The 17,427-nt window shown below is 33.6% G+C and overlaps 1 protein-coding gene across 1 annotated transcript in view; it reads left to right on the top strand.

The window, feature by feature from the left end:
• CNTN5 (contactin 5) overlaps window positions 1-17,427 on the top strand; it is a 1,373,994-nt gene that overhangs the window by 927,737 nt on the left and 428,830 nt on the right. Inside the window, exon 7 of the mRNA XM_036862636.1 lies at window positions 14,210-14,305. Within this exon, the coding sequence (XP_036718531.1) occupies window positions 14,210-14,305 (96 nt within the window). The remainder of the gene's footprint in view (window positions 1-14,209; window positions 14,306-17,427) is intronic.

The raw sequence follows: 17,427 nt of genomic DNA, 5'->3' as shown, positions 1-17,427 counted from the left end.
TGTAAATAATGCTGCAGTGAACTATGGTGCACATATTTTTCCTAATTAGTGTTTTTATTTTCTTTGGGTAAATACCCAGGAGTGGAATTGCTGGTAGTTCTATTTTTAATTTTTTCAGGAGTCTCCATACTGTTTTCCACAGTGGCTGCACCAATTTACATTCCCACCAACAGTGCATTCTCTAAATCTTCTCCAGCACTTTTTATTTGTTATTGATAATAGCCATTCAGACAGGTGAGAGTTGATATCTCACTGTGGCTTTAATTAGTATTTCTCAGAGGATTAGTTATGTTGAGCATCTTTTAATGTGCCATTTGACCATCTGTATGTCTTCTTTGGAAAAATATCTATTCAAATCCTCTGCCCATTTTTTAACCTGGTTGCTTGTTTTTTGGTGTTTTTTGATGTTGAGTTTTATAAGTTCTTTGTATATTTTGGACATTAACCCCCTATTAATTTTCAAATTGTTTGAAAATACCTTCTCCCATTCAGTAGGTGGCATTTTCATTTGGTTGATAGTTTCCTTCACTGTGCAAAATCTTTTTAGTTTGACATAGTTCCATTTGTTTATTTTTGCTTTTGGTTTCCATACCTGAGAAGACATATCCCAAAAAATTTCTAAGACCAATGTTTAGCAAGTACTGCCTTTGTTTCTTCTAGAAATTTTATGATCACTGGTCTTACATTAAGTCTTAAACCATTTTGAATTTATTTTTCTGCATAGTGTGGGAGAGTAGTCTGATTTGATTCTTTTGCATGTAGCTGTCCAGTTTACTCAACATCATTTATTGCAGAGGCTGTAGACAAGATTGTTTTTTCCCCATTGTATATTCTTCCCTCTTTTTTTTTTTCTTTTTTTCTTTTTTTCCCTCCTTTATCATAGATCAATTGCCCATGTAAGTGTGGGCTTGTTTCTCAGCTCTCTATTCTGTTCCATTGATACATGTATCTGAATTTGTGTGAGTACCATACTGTTTTGGTTGTGGTAGCTTGCTAGTATGGTTTGAAATTAGGGAGTGCGGTACCTCCAGTGTTGTTCTTCTTCCTGAAGATTGTTATGGCTTTTGGGGTCTTTTGCGTTTCCATACAAATTATAGAATTATTTGTTGTGGTTCTGTGAAAAATGCCATTGGTAATTTGACAGGGGGATTGCACTGAATCTATAGATTTCTTTGGGTAGTATGGTCATTTTAACAATATTAATTCTTCTGATTCATGAGCACAGTATATCTCTCCATCTGTTTGTGTCATCTTCAATTTCTTTCAACAGTGTCTTACAGTTGTCTGAGTACAGGTCTTTTACCTCCTTAGTTAGATTTATTCCTAGGTACATTTTTCTTTTTGATGTGATTGTAGATGGGCCTTTTGCCTTATGCTAGTTCATTGATAGTGTAAAGAAACACAACAGATTTCTGTATATTAACTTTGTATCATGAAACTTTACCAAATTCATTGATGAGTTCCAGTAATTTTTGGTGGTGTCTTTAGGGTTTTCTATGTATAGTATCATGTCATCTGCAAAGTGTGACAGTTTTACTTCTCCTTTCAAGTTCAATTCCTTTTGTTTCTTTTCTTATCTGATTCCTATAGTTAGGAACTCCAGTACTATGTTGAATAAAAGTGGTAAGAGTGGACATCCTTGTCTTATTCTTGATTGTAGCTTTTCATAACTATGATGTTAGCTATGAGTTTGTCATATATGGCCTTTATTATGTTGAGGTATGTTCCCTCTATACTCACTTCGTGAAGAGTTTTTATCATAAATGAATGTTGAATTTTGTCAAAAGATTTTTCTCCATCTATTGAGATGATCAGATGACTTTTATTCTTCAATTTATTAATGTAGAGTATAACATTGATTGATTTGTGGATATTGAAACATCCTTGTAGCCCTAAGATAAAACCCACTTGAACATGGTGTATGATCCTTTTTCTGTATTGTTGAATTTGGTGTGCAAGTATTTTGTTGAGGATTTTTGCACCTATGTTCATCAGGGATATTGGCCTGCAATTTTATTTTCTTGTGATATCCTTGTCTGGTTTTCATATCAGGGTGATCCTGGCCTCACAGAATGAGTTAGGAGACATTCCTTTCTCTGAAATTCTTTGAAATTATTTGTGAAGAAAAGGCATTTAGTCTGCTTTAAATGTTTTGTAGAATTCAACTGTGAAGCAATCTGGTTCTGGACTTTTGTTTGCTGTGGGAATTTTTTATTACTGATTCAATTTCAGTACTAGTAATTTGCCTCTTCATATTTTCTATTTCTTTCTTGTTCTTTTCTAGGAATTTGTCCATTTCTTCTAGGTTTTCCAGCTTATTGGCATAGAATTATCCTCTTATAATCCCTTTTTATTTGTGTGGTTTTGGTTGCAACTTCTTTATTATTTCTGATTTTATTGATTTGGGCATGCTCTCTTTTTTTTTCTTGATGAGTCTGGCTAAATGTTTATCAATTTTATTTATCTTTGCAAAGGACCATCTCTTAGTTTCATTGATCTTTTTCATTTTTTTTTTGTCTCTATTTTATTTAATTTTACCCTGATCTTTATGATTCCTTTACTTCCACTAACTTTGGATTTTCTTTGTTCTTCTTTTTCTGGTTCCTTTTGTTGTAAAGTTAAGTTGTTTACTTAACATTTTTCTTATTTCCTGAAGTAGGCTTGTATTGCTATAAACTTCTCTTTAAGAACTGCTTTTGGATTGTTTTGTTGTAGTTTTCATTTATCTACAGGTAGTTTTCAATTTCTTCTTTGATTTCTTCAGAGAACCTTTGGTTGTTTAGTAGCATATTGTTTAGCATTCACATGTTTGGGTTTTTTGTAGGGTCCAGGAAACACAAAAATTAAAGATATATATATCTAGATATAGATATAGATATAAATATAGATATAGATATATAAAGACCGCCTGGTCTAATGTGTCCTTTAAGGCCAGTGTTTCCTTATGGATTTTCAGTCTGGATTTTCTGTCCAATGATGTAAGTGGGGTGTTAAAATCCCCTTTTATTGTTGTGTTACTATAGGAGATATAACAATTGTAAATATGTATGAACCCAATATAGGAGAACCTAAATACATAAAACAAATATTAACAGACATAAAGGGAGAAATTGATAGTAACACACTCCCGTATTGCCTGCAGAGTTTCTGCTGAAAAGTCAGCTGATAGCCTCATGGGTGTTCCCTTGTTCATAACTTGTTGCCCTTTAGAATATTTTCTCTTTACCTTTAATTTTTGCCATTTTAATCACAATGTGTCTTGGTCTGGTCCTCTTTGGTTTAATCTTGTTTGGAACTCTCTGTGTTTCCTGGATCTGGATGTTTATTTCCTTTCCCAGATTAAGGAAGTTTCAGCTACGATGTCTTCAAATATGTTCTCTGACCATTTCTTTGTCTCTTCTCCCCTGGACCCCTATAATGTGGTTATTAACATGCTTGATGTTGTTGCAGTGTCTCTTAAACTGTCTTTATTTCATTTTATTCTTTTGTCTTTCTCTGTTCACCTCAGTGATTTCCACTGCTCTGTCTTCTAGCCCACTGATCTGTTTCTCTTTATCATCTAATCTACTGTTGGTACCTTCCAGTGTATTTTTGCTTTCAGTTATTGTATTATTTACCTATGTTTGGTTCTTTTTTATGTTTTCTTACTCTGTTAAAAATTTCTAACTTCTCACTCTGTTCATCTAAGCTTCTCCTGAGTTCTTTGAACATCTTTATGATCATTACCTTGAACTCTTTATCAGATAGATTGCTTATCTCTATTTCACTTATTTCTTCTTCTGGGGTTTATCTTGTTCTTTATTAGGAACATATTCTTCTGTCACCTCATTTTGCCTAATTTGCTGTTTTTATTTCTTTGTATTCGGTAGGTTGTCTATATTACCAGACTTGGAAAGGTAGCCTTTTATAGGAGATGTCTTATGCTTCCTGGCAGTGCACTCATTCTGGTCACCAGAACTATATGCTCTAGGGTTGCCCTGCTGTTGTGGCAGGATGACTATGTGGGTAGCCTGGTAGACATGGCTGGCCCTTGGTCCCATTGGTTGCCAAGCCCTGATTTGTGTAGAGGCTGCCAGCTGCTGGTGGGTAGTGCTGGGGTAGGTTGTGGTGTAAGTCTTGACTACACTGTGTCTCACCTCTCCTACCTGTCTTATTGTTTTCTTCTTTAAATTTTTATTTATAGAAGATATTTTCTTCAAGTCTTATGTTCTTTCTCATCAATAGTTGTTCTTTAAATATCTTATACTTTCAACTGCACAGGCATTTACGCTTATTTCTCTTGAGCGACCAAAATCCCTGATTTATATATGAAGAAGAAAACACAGGAAAGTTAAACTATTGCTGCTAATTGCGTAGCTAAATAGTAGAAGAGTTAAGTTTAGCATTAATCTCATGATTCTCACAACAGTGTTTTTTTATAACAAGAATAATAATAACAGTTATAATTGCTTTAATCTATTGTGTTGTGCCATGTGTTGTACTAATTGCTGTATATACATTATTATATTTAAGGCTTAAAAATTTTTATGAGAGTTTTTTTAGCCTTCATTTCACAGATAAAGAAGCTGAGATATGAACAGAGAAGTAGCTTGTCTAAATTTGGCTCCACTCAGCTGCCTCTTTTACTTAATGAGTGTTATTTCCTCTTTTAATTTGTATAACTTTGTAGATTGTCCTCAAATATTATAATTTGAGAACCTCTTATAATATAGCTCAAAGTAATTAGAAAAAGAAATATTCAGGTTTATAATTAGAAGTTGATAAGATATATCTCTCTGAAATTTATAGAGGGAAATACTCTTGATTAAGTGTTTTTTATTGGTCAGTTATGTAACATAATTTTATATGTCAGGGAATTTTTCACAGTAATCTTATAACACATATATAATTAATTATCTCATCTTACTTGGGAAATAAAGCATAGTGAAGTAAAATAATTTGCCCAAGGAGGCCATTAATAAATAGGGATACTAGAATTTGAACCTTGGTCTTTTGCTTTCAAAAATCTCATTTTTTATAGCAATATTTTAAAATATATTTTTAGGATTCTACTCTAGAGGGAGAGTAGTTCAGGCAGAGAGAACAGCTAGGGCAAGGGTCTGAGAATATTACAATGAACATAGCAAACAAAAATCCCTGCTCTCATAGACCATAAATTCTCTGTGTGGGGGACACAATAGACAAAACAAATAAATAGTTTGTTAGCAGATAAGTGCTAAATAAAAAAAAAAGTTTTTTAGGGAAATGGAATAAAGGATGTGTAGAGGGTCATGGAGGTCATACTTTTTGATAAGTTATCCAGGAAAGATCTCTCCATGAAGGTGACATTAAAATAAAGACCTAAAGAGGGAAAGATGATAGTCATTATTATATGTGGGGGGAAAGTGTTCTAGATGGAGGAAGCAACAAGTACAAAGGCTCTGAAGCAGGATAATACTTGGTATATTTGATAAAAGGCAAGGAAACTAGTGTGCTAGAATGGAGGGAGGGAAGATGTATGTAGTTGTAAGAGATGACATCAAAGAAGAAACAAAGTCTAGATAGTGTAGGGCCTGTAAGCCATTGTAAATCTCAAAAGTTTGACTTTTCCTCTTAGTGAGATAAAAAGCCATTTAAAGCATTTGGTATAACTTTATTTTAAAATAACCAAGTCTGGCTACAGTGTTAATAAATAGAAAGAGAGCAAAGGAAGAAGCAGTGACACCAGTAGGGTGATATCACAACAATCAAGGTGAGATAGGCCTAGATGAAAGCTGTAGGAGAAGTTAGATGTTGTTGGATTCTGGATATATTATGAAATAATATCAGTAGGACTTGCTCATGAATTGTATGTAGGGTGTGAGAGACATACTGAATTACAGATTATTTTTGTATTTTGTTTAAATAACTGGAAGAATGGAATGATTATTTACTCTGATGGGAAATATTATGGCAATGATAGGTTGGCAGGTGAAAATGGGAGTCCCGATAGGATGTGTTATGTTTGCAATGCTTATTAAACATTTAGATGGAAATGTCAAATTCTGTGTGTGCGTGTGTGTGTGTGTGTGTGTGTGTGTGTTGCCATTCAAGGGAGGTGTCCAGGCAGGAATAAGTTTGGTAATTTTTTGGTTTATATATGATTTTTAAATACAAGGGCTAGGTAAGATAAACTTGGGAATGGTATGGACTGAGAAATGAAAAGGTCCAAGGAGGGACCATGAAATGTCTAGATATTGGGAAGATGAGGAAGAACAAGCTAATGAAAGTGAAGGGGAGGGCACAGTGAAGGAGGAGAAATTCAAGTGAAGAAATTGTTTTCAGAAGAAAAGTGTGATCAACTCTATCAATACTACTGAATATAGGTCAAATAGATGAGAACTGAGCAATTGATCATTAAATGAAACAATGTTGAGGTCATTACTTTCACAGTAACATTTGGACAGTGGTAGAGAGACAGCTTGATTTAAGAAGCTTAAAAAAAATAGGAGTTTTTGTGTGTGTGTGTGTGGTTTTTTTTTTTTTTGCGGAAGGGGTGAACAAAATGTGTTTATACTTAGAGGGAAAAATGGGGTCAAAGAGATACAATTTTTCCTTCCACCTTTTTTTTGTCAACTTTGGAGCAATACCAGTATGAATGCTACTGATGATGTCTGAAGGGGAGATGGGTCTTTGATTAGATCACAGATTGTTACGATAAGAAGATGGGACACAATATAGATACAGATAAATCAATAGCTATTGTGGTAGTGTTACATATTGGCTTCCCTGGGAATCAGACTTGGTGAGATGGAGTTTAGTGTAGATGATAATTTTAAGAAGTGCCTTTGGAATCACCCACCAGAAGGGAGGAGGAAGGAGCAGATGTGGGAAGAGAATAATTCGAGCTGTGATACAGGCCCAGCAACAGCCCCAGCTAACACTAAGGAAGATGTCAAAAGCTAGAATGGCTTGTCAGTGTTGTCTGGAGTTGGCCTGAGGTGGTCAGTGCTCTCACTGAGCAACTGTTGGCTGTTGGCTGTTGTGCTACCCAAGGAAGGGATATAACCTCAGATAAGCTGATTCTCTGTAGCAAAGGCAGTCCCTGAGGGAGCTGAGATCTGGAAGCTGTCTGTCAATGTAACTCCCAACAGTTCAGACAAGTCCTTCATTGAAGGGAAATATGTGGCACACACTGCAGTGCCCCCATAGATGGAATACATGTATGCAGTTTTTAGATTACTTCTATTATAAGGGGAGAAGTGGGGGAAGGGGCAGGAGGTTGTTTTGAAAGAGAGTAATTGTAAACATATTGTCTAAAGGATTAAGAGAAAATGGACTCCATAAATGTACTGGAATTACCAGGCAGAACAAAGGGCTTGTCTGAGATTAATGATCATAAATTTAGAGCAAGACTAGTCATCATTGTTGATGTTTTTTCCACTCACATTCCCTTGCCCACAGCAGAATAGGAAGACAGTTCAATTTAACCAAAGTTGAAGTTGTACTTGAATAAAATGGAAGGAGAAAGGGGTAAGGAGTCATGGTTGTAGATGAGGAAGTGATTATCTATTTAAATATTATAAAATGCAAAATAGCTGAAGAGGATAGTCGGGCTGAAAATTTTGAGAGACAATAAAAAGATCTAATAGTTTTAGGAATCAATGTATGTACTAAATGACTTGCTGGTTTTACTAAGTGACACACAGGTCCCATCTCTATTGGTCTATAATACTCAAAATCCCTATACATGCTCTATTACTTCCATTGTATATATAAGTTTCTAATGCTTAGCCTTATAATTTCCAGAGAATGAATTAAGATTAATTTGAGTTTGGAAAAATTGTAAACTTTGAAGCAAGCAAATAAGGATTATTTATGTAATTGTTTACCCAGAGTGGAGAAAGTTAAGTCAAATGTACAAAACCCTCTGCCAGGGTTCATAGACTATCATCACATTAGTTAAACAAATTTATATACAACTTTAACATTTGAGATTATTTCACCATATATATTATTCACAGTTGAAGTAGCTTTTTATAACATACATCAAGATACCAAAGAAAGGACCTAAAATCAAAAACATTTTAATCACATTCTTTGGATAATTTATCTCTTTACAAAAGCATTTGCAATTTACTATTTCACTTATAATGTAGTTAAAATCATCTCTTTCAAAGCACACATACACAGGTGTGCTTTGGTTTCCTCTTAACCAGTGAACCCTTTGGCTGGATGATTTGGGTGTGATAATATGTAAAGTGAAAATTGTAATCCATAGCAAGAGATTACTGACCTGTTATATATAACCAAAGAAAGAATGGGAATGAGGAAAATTTCATTATTATAAAATCTACAGGTCTCTTATAGATTTGCCTCACCATGTCTCCAGCTGTATCTTAATTCAATTCTTATCTCCATGTAATAGATGGGACTGTATTTCTTGAGATACCTCTAATTAGCTCCATTGATATTCTCAAAAGACTAATTTTATTAAATAATAAACATTTTCAAAAGGTGATATGCTGTCCCATTTACAGATGACTTATAACAAATATATTAAAGAATTACTTCATGTGATATAATAGGAAAATGTTTTAAAAAATCACATTGATCAAAATATTCTAAATTAAGAGTATCAGAACAACTCTAGATTAAAAACATGATAGTTCCCAAAATGAATTTGTCATCTTGGATGCCCAAATCCTTATTGGCTGTGAGTTTTTATTCTTATTACTTAACCTTAATGAATGACAGTGTCCTCATCAATAACTGGGGATAATAAGCCCTGCCCAATCTGCTTACAAAGTGATCACAAGCTCATGAACTCACACTTGCCAATAAAAACCCACAAAGCTTCATGTTTCTATGGCTTTTGGTCAAGGTACCATTCAATAATCAAATTTTTATTGTAAATTTAAATTTTTATTTTAGTTTAATTTTAAACTATTATTATTAAGAATCTTGCTTGTTGTAGAGTATCTTATGATACTCTCTTTCATATCTTATGAAAGACTTCATGCAAACAAATAGCTATGTATTAAAATGCTAATTTAATTATCTCTCAAAATAAATGTATGAATTATTTTTTCCACTTTTCACTAATTTTCTCATCTCTATATCTTTATCTGTCAGAAAATGATTTTTAATAAGAGTTGCTTATGAAGATTATTTTTAAATTCCTAAAACCAACTATTGGTTGGTTTTAACTTCCAAATATTGAATTGCTTTTTTCCTAATACATTTTTTTAAAACAACCACATTGAGTTTGATTTGCCAATTCACTACTTATTAACTGTATGACCAAAGTCAAGTTTTTATTTGCTTTTCACATACACTTAGTAGTCTTTAAAACAGAGAAATTACTATTTCATTTCCAGGAAACTTGGCATACAGTAGTGTGCTAGTAGCTAGTGTAATTATTATCCATCCATTCTTTTATTTGCCCTTATATTTTTAACATTTTACAATGTCAAAGATAGTTTCTGAATGAGGTCTGACCAATTTTTATTACAGGATATTTACATTGGATACACAAAAAATCTGACAATAATCTGAATTATCTTGATGATAATAACAGGAACAAGAACAAAACTGATGAAAGACTTCAATATGCAGTCTATCAGTCATTTTTATAGAAATCGTAGAAGTTAAATCCATGAGTCCCCTCAGATATATCACTCATCTTAGTTCCTCAAACTTAACAATATTACATATGAATCTGATACCCAAAAGTTAGTAATATTTAATAAAGCTCGTGTCTGACACCTGGTCTAAAGTGTTTTGCCTTTTTCAACAGTTTCACTTTTTGTAAAAATTCAAACTCAACTTTAAGAATTTTTGAAGTCATAATGAATTATTTCTATAGTCATAACACTTTTAACATTAGAGATTGATTGAGAATGCCTGGAGCGTTGACAGTCTAAAACTTATGGACCCACCAATAGGGTAAATGTATAACCAAATGCAATGCAAAATGATCACCCCATTTCCATTCCTTCTTCCAAATGCATGACTCCCATAAGCCAAGGACTGCCATTTATTCAGAACAGATCTAAGACTAGGAAATTAAAAACCAGAAGGAAGATGAACCTCAGCACTTCATTCCTAATTATATAAGATTTATCTTCTTGCCTTGACCATTTTCCCTCACTTCTCCCCAATAACTAAACAATCTCTTATATTTAGCATACATAATCGTAAAATTAGTATCCAAAACCCCTGTCACTCTCCAACACTTTAAAATAATTCACCATTCTAGGGAATAATTTCTGAAATATTTTTACGTGTGTGTGTGTGTGTGTAGCTCACACTACACATACTTAAAGTGTTTGAGTGGGTGAAGAACCTTTCTAACTGACTTGAAAACCTGCTCAGCCTACTATACCACCCACTGTGATCTTTATGAAGTCTTGCAGAAGAAATCCCTCTTGGACCTTAATATCCAGCAACACTGTACTTCTCCTGAGTTACTAGAAAGTTTTGATATTAAAATAATCATGAATTCTAAGACTGGGGACATATCCATGTTTGTTTTGACCCTCTTAAGTTCATGAGTCAAATTTTATGGCCAACTTCCAATAATTTACAAAAGAAATCTATGACATATTTTCTTAATTCCTCATGTTACGCTACAGGATTTTTGTCATACAAATTTTACCTTCACCTGGAATTTGTCAACTACCTATTTTATATTTTGTATTATATACATATATATCTAAGCTACCCCAAACCCTTTGTGGAATAATGAAGGAAAGAAAAGAAAAGATGGAAATCAGAAAAGCAGGCAAGTAGGCAAGAAGGTTTGAGGAAGGAAGGAAGGAAGGAAGGAAAGAATCCGAAGTGTATGTGCAGTGTATGTATGTGTATGTGTTGGTGTGCATATGTTTGCAATATACATTTAGGGGAATGGCATGAAGTGCTATATGGTACATGCACATGGTATGTACTAGTTACCCATAAGTATGGCTGTGACAAGCTGAAGCAGTGATAGTTTGGGATCATGCATTTATTTGGTGGCATAGACTCATCTGAGCTGGGTCTGTGGATAGTTGGCCCAAGTAAGTATGATTAGTTCATTTATCTACATCCTTCCTTTACAGCTTTTCTGTATCATCAGTACCTAGCATAGTATTTGGTGTATAGTTTGCATTGAAAAAAATATTTGTTAAATGAATAAAGGAAATGATTTGTCTTACGTATGGTCAGTATGCTTCCAATCACACATTCCAGCTCTATATTCTAACTGTCATGTGAGGCTCTCAGTCATATCATTAATTGTATATCTCTTTTTCTTTGTATGGTTTACCTAGGATGAATAGGTGTAATAAATCTGTAAGCCACAGTTCTAGTTAAAGCTCCACTCTCAAACTCTGCATGAGTTTCTGAACTTGGAAAAAGGGTCAAAGAAAAGACAAGGCCTGAGGCCCTGTGATCCTTGATCATAAACTTTCTCCTCCAGATTATTACTTGTCCGTTTGTCCATGTGTTTTATACTAAGTCCAGAAAGAAGTTTACTTCAGTTTATACTTTGAAACTGAATTTTAGAGTCCTTGTATTAAGATTTTTATTTTTACTCATTTTTTTCCCTTAAAGATCAAAAATAGAACATAGGAACAGGTATTTTTTCCCTTCTGTAGGTGACAAAAAATAATCAAAGTCACATCCATAAAATCTCTTGTTCTTTTTATTTTCATTTCTCTCCTAGATATAATAGAATGTTTATTAAAATAATGTGATAAACACTCAAACTAAGTTCTATGTTGAGTACCTCCAAAGAAACCAACTGCTTTCTGTTCACAGTGAGATCAAAATAACTGGCTGTATTTTTACTCAGACTATTCTCTCTAGTTGCCATCCCCATTCCAACCAAGAATTTTTTCACATCAGTCTGGTCTCAGATCAACCAGAATCTTGCCTGACATGAGGACCACTTTTACATTATAAATAATAGTGTTTTACCCTTTTTCTTTTTCCTAAGAGGAAGGATTTAAATGAGGAAAACACACTCTCCTTCAAAGTGCAGGCTACTTTTTAGTATTTCTCTATATGTCTTTATGAAAAAAAAAATCTATTCACAGTTAAAAAAATCCATTTACCTTTGTACTGCTGGTGCTATAGCTCCTAGGAAATAATGACACAGAGACAATTCCATGAGAAAATGTTAATTGTACCTGTATTAACTGATGATACAAAATAAAGCAATTAGAGCTGAGTGTTATCTTTTGGGTCATTGTGATCTCAAAACACAACTCAGGTCATAATTATCGTATAATCTTCTTTTCTTTTTTTGTGTCTAATTTCTAGACCATGCCTGTACTTCAATTTATCAGAAGTAGGCCTTCATTTAGGACTGTTTGCTATTAAAATATTTTTTAACTACGATAGGTTGATTTGAAATGTCATAATAAGCACAATATAAACTTGTAGTAAATGTATTGGAAGCTACATATATACTTTTCAGAAAACATTTAAGAAACTCAATTAAAATAAATTGATATCCAAATAGCCTTTCAGAATTTATAAATTTAATGAAGATGAAAAGAGGACAATAAAACCATATAATCTCTAAAGAGATATAACAGCCCCACCGCAACCACTGCCTCACTGTGCTGTGTTTCTAAGAGTAGTCAAAGGAAGTCAAATGGGAAACCTTGCCATGCTTTGTTATCAGACTGAGGTCATTTGTTGGAAAAAAAAGGCAGCTTCTATCTCTAAAGGTCAATGCACATTAGTTTAAAGCCATGAAACATATAAATTTGAAAAAGAATGAACTTGACTTTTATTAGAAGTTAGTGTGTATGTTTTTCAAGCCACCAAAAAAAGTAAAAGTAGAATTATTCTCTTTTGTATTGCCACTTTATCTATAATTTATATTAACTATTATACACTTAACTACAGTGAAATGCAGAATTGTGGGTAAAATCCTAAACACTTTCTTCAATAATGAATTCCTCTCTTTTTATTCATTATGCCCTTACTGTTTATTAGTCCTTAATGATTTTGAATGTGTTTTAAAAGGTTTGATCGTAAATTCAACAAATAAGTAAATTGTAACCCATATCTCAAAAAAAGTAAGTTATACGATCCCTCTTATAATATTAAAGTTAATGATTTATCTCTTTCATATCCATTCAGTATATTTTCTTAACTGCTTACTTTCATCATTTGTTGTTTTAACAGACATTAAATTTTAAGATCTACATTGTATTACTATGAAACATACTATTTTATCATGAAATGATGAAAAGTTAGAAAAAATCTCTTTTATGATTGGTAAATAATGACAGGAAAGGCAGAACATTTTCAAGAAGCATTTCTCACCATGAGAACATGGTTTTACAAACTGGGAATTCTGGGACAATGTTTATTTATAAAAATATTGAACTCCTACCATTTCCAGGAAACTAAAAATCATTTCTTTGATCAGCCTAGCCCAAGAAAAAGGAAAGGTACATATGTATTGAGTTATGAATAGATCAATAAATGATAAAAGAAATATAAATAATGCTTATCATTCTTTTTTTAAGGCCACTTTATTTTTAGGAAAATATTTTAAATTGCGCAAATGCAACATAATTTAAGGGAAGACAATTGAACCTCAATCCTTCATACGTACAAGTGAGTGTTTCGATAACTATAATACTTCTAGAGTAATCAAAATGGATGAATATAATTAATTTGTACACACTATTCCAGGCTTCCATAAAATAAAAGTAACATGATTTTTTTAACTCACATTTATAGAAAAGAACACCTTATATCTTCACTATACTTTGCTTGAGCGCACAAGTCTTTCTAATTTGGCAAATTCATGCTTCGTTTTACACACCGTTCCTAGCACGACAGATAATGAAGCAGCAGTTTGGACACCAGGCACTCCAACCACTTCTATTTCTGTTCTTACTGTGTATCAATGGGTTCAATTGGTGGTAGAAAAATTAATATGCAGAAAGTATTATAAAGATGTAAAATAACTACTTAATGTGTTATAAAGGTATTGTTTAATTTATTCCTACACTGGCAACTTGTATGCACTATACACAGAAATTAGGAGTGTACATATAATCTGAAAATCATGGTATTTAAAATTGGATGGTAGAGATTTATTGTCAAAGCCTTCCTATCACTGCTTGACAAACAAAAAGAAACCTTCACTGGATAATGATAGAAAAGTATGTACAAGTTACAAAAGTAGTAATTCTTTAAGCTCCTTTTTGCCTTGCATCTAAATGCTGTATTATGTTGACAGATCTGGGAAATTTTAGTGGCCGGACAAGAAGTGCAGTCTCTGTGAGGGAAGGCCAGGGGGTTGTTCTGATGTGCTCTCCTCCGCCTCATTCACCAGGTACAGTTGGATCCCATTCTATATTGCTGCTGCTCTCTTTTACTATATGCTCATTCTTTTAGACAGGGTATTGACTGGGGAACATTCAGGTGAAATGTGCATGGTTTTCGTGACATGTATCAGAGTACCACATGAGTAATTAAAGATCATGTAGTCTAAATGCCATTGGGCAGGAGACTTAGCTCCTCTGATAAGATTGTTTCATTGTCTTTCTAAGTGTTGACTGTCCTGGTTATGTCTCTGCCTGCCACCAGTGAGGAATATACTGCTTGGAGCACAAGGAAAGTGATAAGCTGAGAGAGTAAAAACTATTCAAATTTGGTATGTCAGAGTTGAGTTAACTAAATACCACTGTGCATCTTGTTTCAGAAGATAAGCTGGAAACTGTTGTTTATGGCGTAGTTTGTCACACTGGAACAAAAACTGCTAAGAAATTTTTTTATTCATACAAAACTATGAAATTTTCTTGCTACTTGAGTTTTTGTTTGTAAAGTTACAAAAGTTACTTGAGTTTTTGTTTGTAAAAGTTACAAATTTTCTTGCTACTTGAGTTTTTGTTTGTAAAAGTCATGGTAATAGGTAAGTACTTCTTGGGGTTTGGAGTAACAGAATAATAAACTGTGCTCAGGTTAATTATCTTACCTTTGCCAACTCACAGAAAAATATACCCATTATGTTTGAGTCCTATAATTTGAGATGAGTGCCTCTTTGTACCTCAGTATAGTTTTCCTATAATATAATTTAAGAAAGGGCAGCATGAATTAGAGAGAGAGAGAGAGAGAGAATCAAACATCTATTTCTACCTGAGAAATTATGAAGATTTTAGAGTTAACAACTGGAAACAGAATTCAGGATCTTGGTACCTCAACCAATTTTTCTTCTTTGTTTAGAGTGAAAGCCATATTTGTTTCTAGGTTGTATTATTAGTGTAGTGTTTGGGCTCAGTTTTGTTCTACCATAGATAATTCTTATCATAAATTATGATAAGACCTCAATCAGTTTTCTTAAAATTTCTCATCTTTATCTTACCCTCCTAACTTTCTTTTTAATTGAAAGAAAAGTAAACTATGTTTCAACAGGAAAATATTTTTGAAAACATTCTGCTTTGAAACTCAGAGGTATCACTATGAGGAATAATTTCTGAGTCGTACCAACCTAATTCTTATATGTCAATTCAGTCACTCCAATCCTTTTGTGAGCAGTTTTAAACTTTACAGAAGACATATCTAGTCTTACCTATATGTTTTAACTTTTTTAAAATGGATTTTAGTAGGTTTAGGAGAATCCTATAGAATTAATACATGTTATGTCTAATGTTGGGTCATTAGATTTGTTTGAAGAGAAGTATTAGATAAATAAGTGTTAGAGATGATAAAAAAAAAGGAGGGGAAGATGGAGAAGGGGGAGGAGAGAAGGGAGGAGGAGAAGGAGGAGGAGGAGAAAGCAACAGGCTCTACAGAGGATGAAGCTGTTCATCACCAGGCTTACAGGGGTTAACAATATGCAGGGACCCCTGTGGAGAAAAAGTAAGATTTTTCTGAGGTACAATCTATATTGCAAGGCTGTTGGAACATGTGTTAAAAAATGAAATGAGAGAGGATAATATAAGAAACAAAGCTGCAAGATTACACATAGACACATTTTCCAATTGGCAGAGAAAACTATATACAGAAGATTTCTAATGGGAAAAAATTGTATAGTGAATTGCATACATGATAAGCGTAAGATAAGAATATGTATTAATAATTGCTTAAATAAATAAAAATGCGATATCTGATTGAGATCAACAAGAATAAAGTCAGCAAGAGTAAAGCCAGATGATTGCTATTGTATACATGTCATAAGAAATATTAGACTGATTATGTAATTTAAAATTGTAGGAAAGGTTATATTCTACCAGGTACTCATGTTGAAGTGTGATGCCGAATGACCTACTCAAACATCAGTGTTGGCACAGCAAAGTTTTGGGGGACACATGCATGACACAGAATAACAGGAGTAGCTCAGCATCTAGACCAATGTTTCACACTTACCAGATGGGTAGTTATCCTCTGATCAGCCATATCCTATAGCATATATTTAGCTTTTTTGTTGAACATGGCATTTACATTCTGGCTCCAATTGAAATCCCTGAAGACATAGTTTCCACTGCAGCTCTTTAAAGTTATGGCTATTTATTCTACCAAATTGTATGTGCCATTCAGTGTGAGATTGGAACATATGTCCTCCTTTCTCCTCATTGCCCATTCTCCTTTCTTCCTCCTTACAAAAAAAGACCCCTCAATTTTTAAAATTTCAAGTCATCAAACTTTACACTTTCTTGTTGCTGTCATTCTTCTTCATTTCCTGAAGATTTTACCTCTTTTCTTCATTCCCATGGTCTTGTTTTACAACCAGTCTCAGCCACTTATCCGTTATTACCAATAGCTACAATCTCATAATTGCCACATTTGCAAGCATCTATTCTCTGACTAACATGAACTATCTTCTGCACACTGTTTATAGTACCCTGATTCCAGGAATCCTTTAACCTCATTGAAATCTACAAATCATTGATCCTACCTCCTTTTCACCCTTCTTCCCCTCCTTTGATCCTTACTTTTCTCCTTCAATCATTATTATTTTCTTGCATACAGCCTTGCTTTCTTCATCTCTCTTTGCTTCATCACACTGACTTGACAGTCAGCAAAACCCTGATCCCGATGTAAATCCATTTTACAGCCTACTGCATGCCTGAAACTACTCAGCTTAATATGACTGTAGAAAAAAATAGAGTTATGCAGACTAGTCTAAATTTAACATACAAACTATGAATTTCAAGTGCACTTATGCTGAGCGGAAATTAAGGGGAAAAAAAACAAACCAAGTCCTTTCACTGTAATTTTGTCAAACTTTCAATGTCTCCCATCATTCAATTTTTCTCCCATCCTCACTTTCAGCTGATAACAATTTCATTGTAAAAGGAAAGCAATTAGAAGATAACTTCCACAAGCCTTCATCACCAAATCACACACTCATTAACATGTGTATTCACACTCTAACTTCTCTTTTTTAGTATAGATGCACTGCTGTGCTTCTAAGGCCAATCCCTCAACTTGTGCACTGAAGTTCATCCTTTTTTA

Source organism: Balaenoptera musculus, chromosome 8, assembly GCF_009873245.2.
Source record: "Balaenoptera musculus isolate JJ_BM4_2016_0621 chromosome 8, mBalMus1.pri.v3, whole genome shotgun sequence".
NCBI lineage: Eukaryota > Metazoa > Chordata > Mammalia > Artiodactyla > Balaenopteridae > Balaenoptera > Balaenoptera musculus.
The sequence above is the reverse complement of the archived record's forward strand: the minus strand, read 5'-3'. Positions and strand labels throughout refer to the sequence as shown.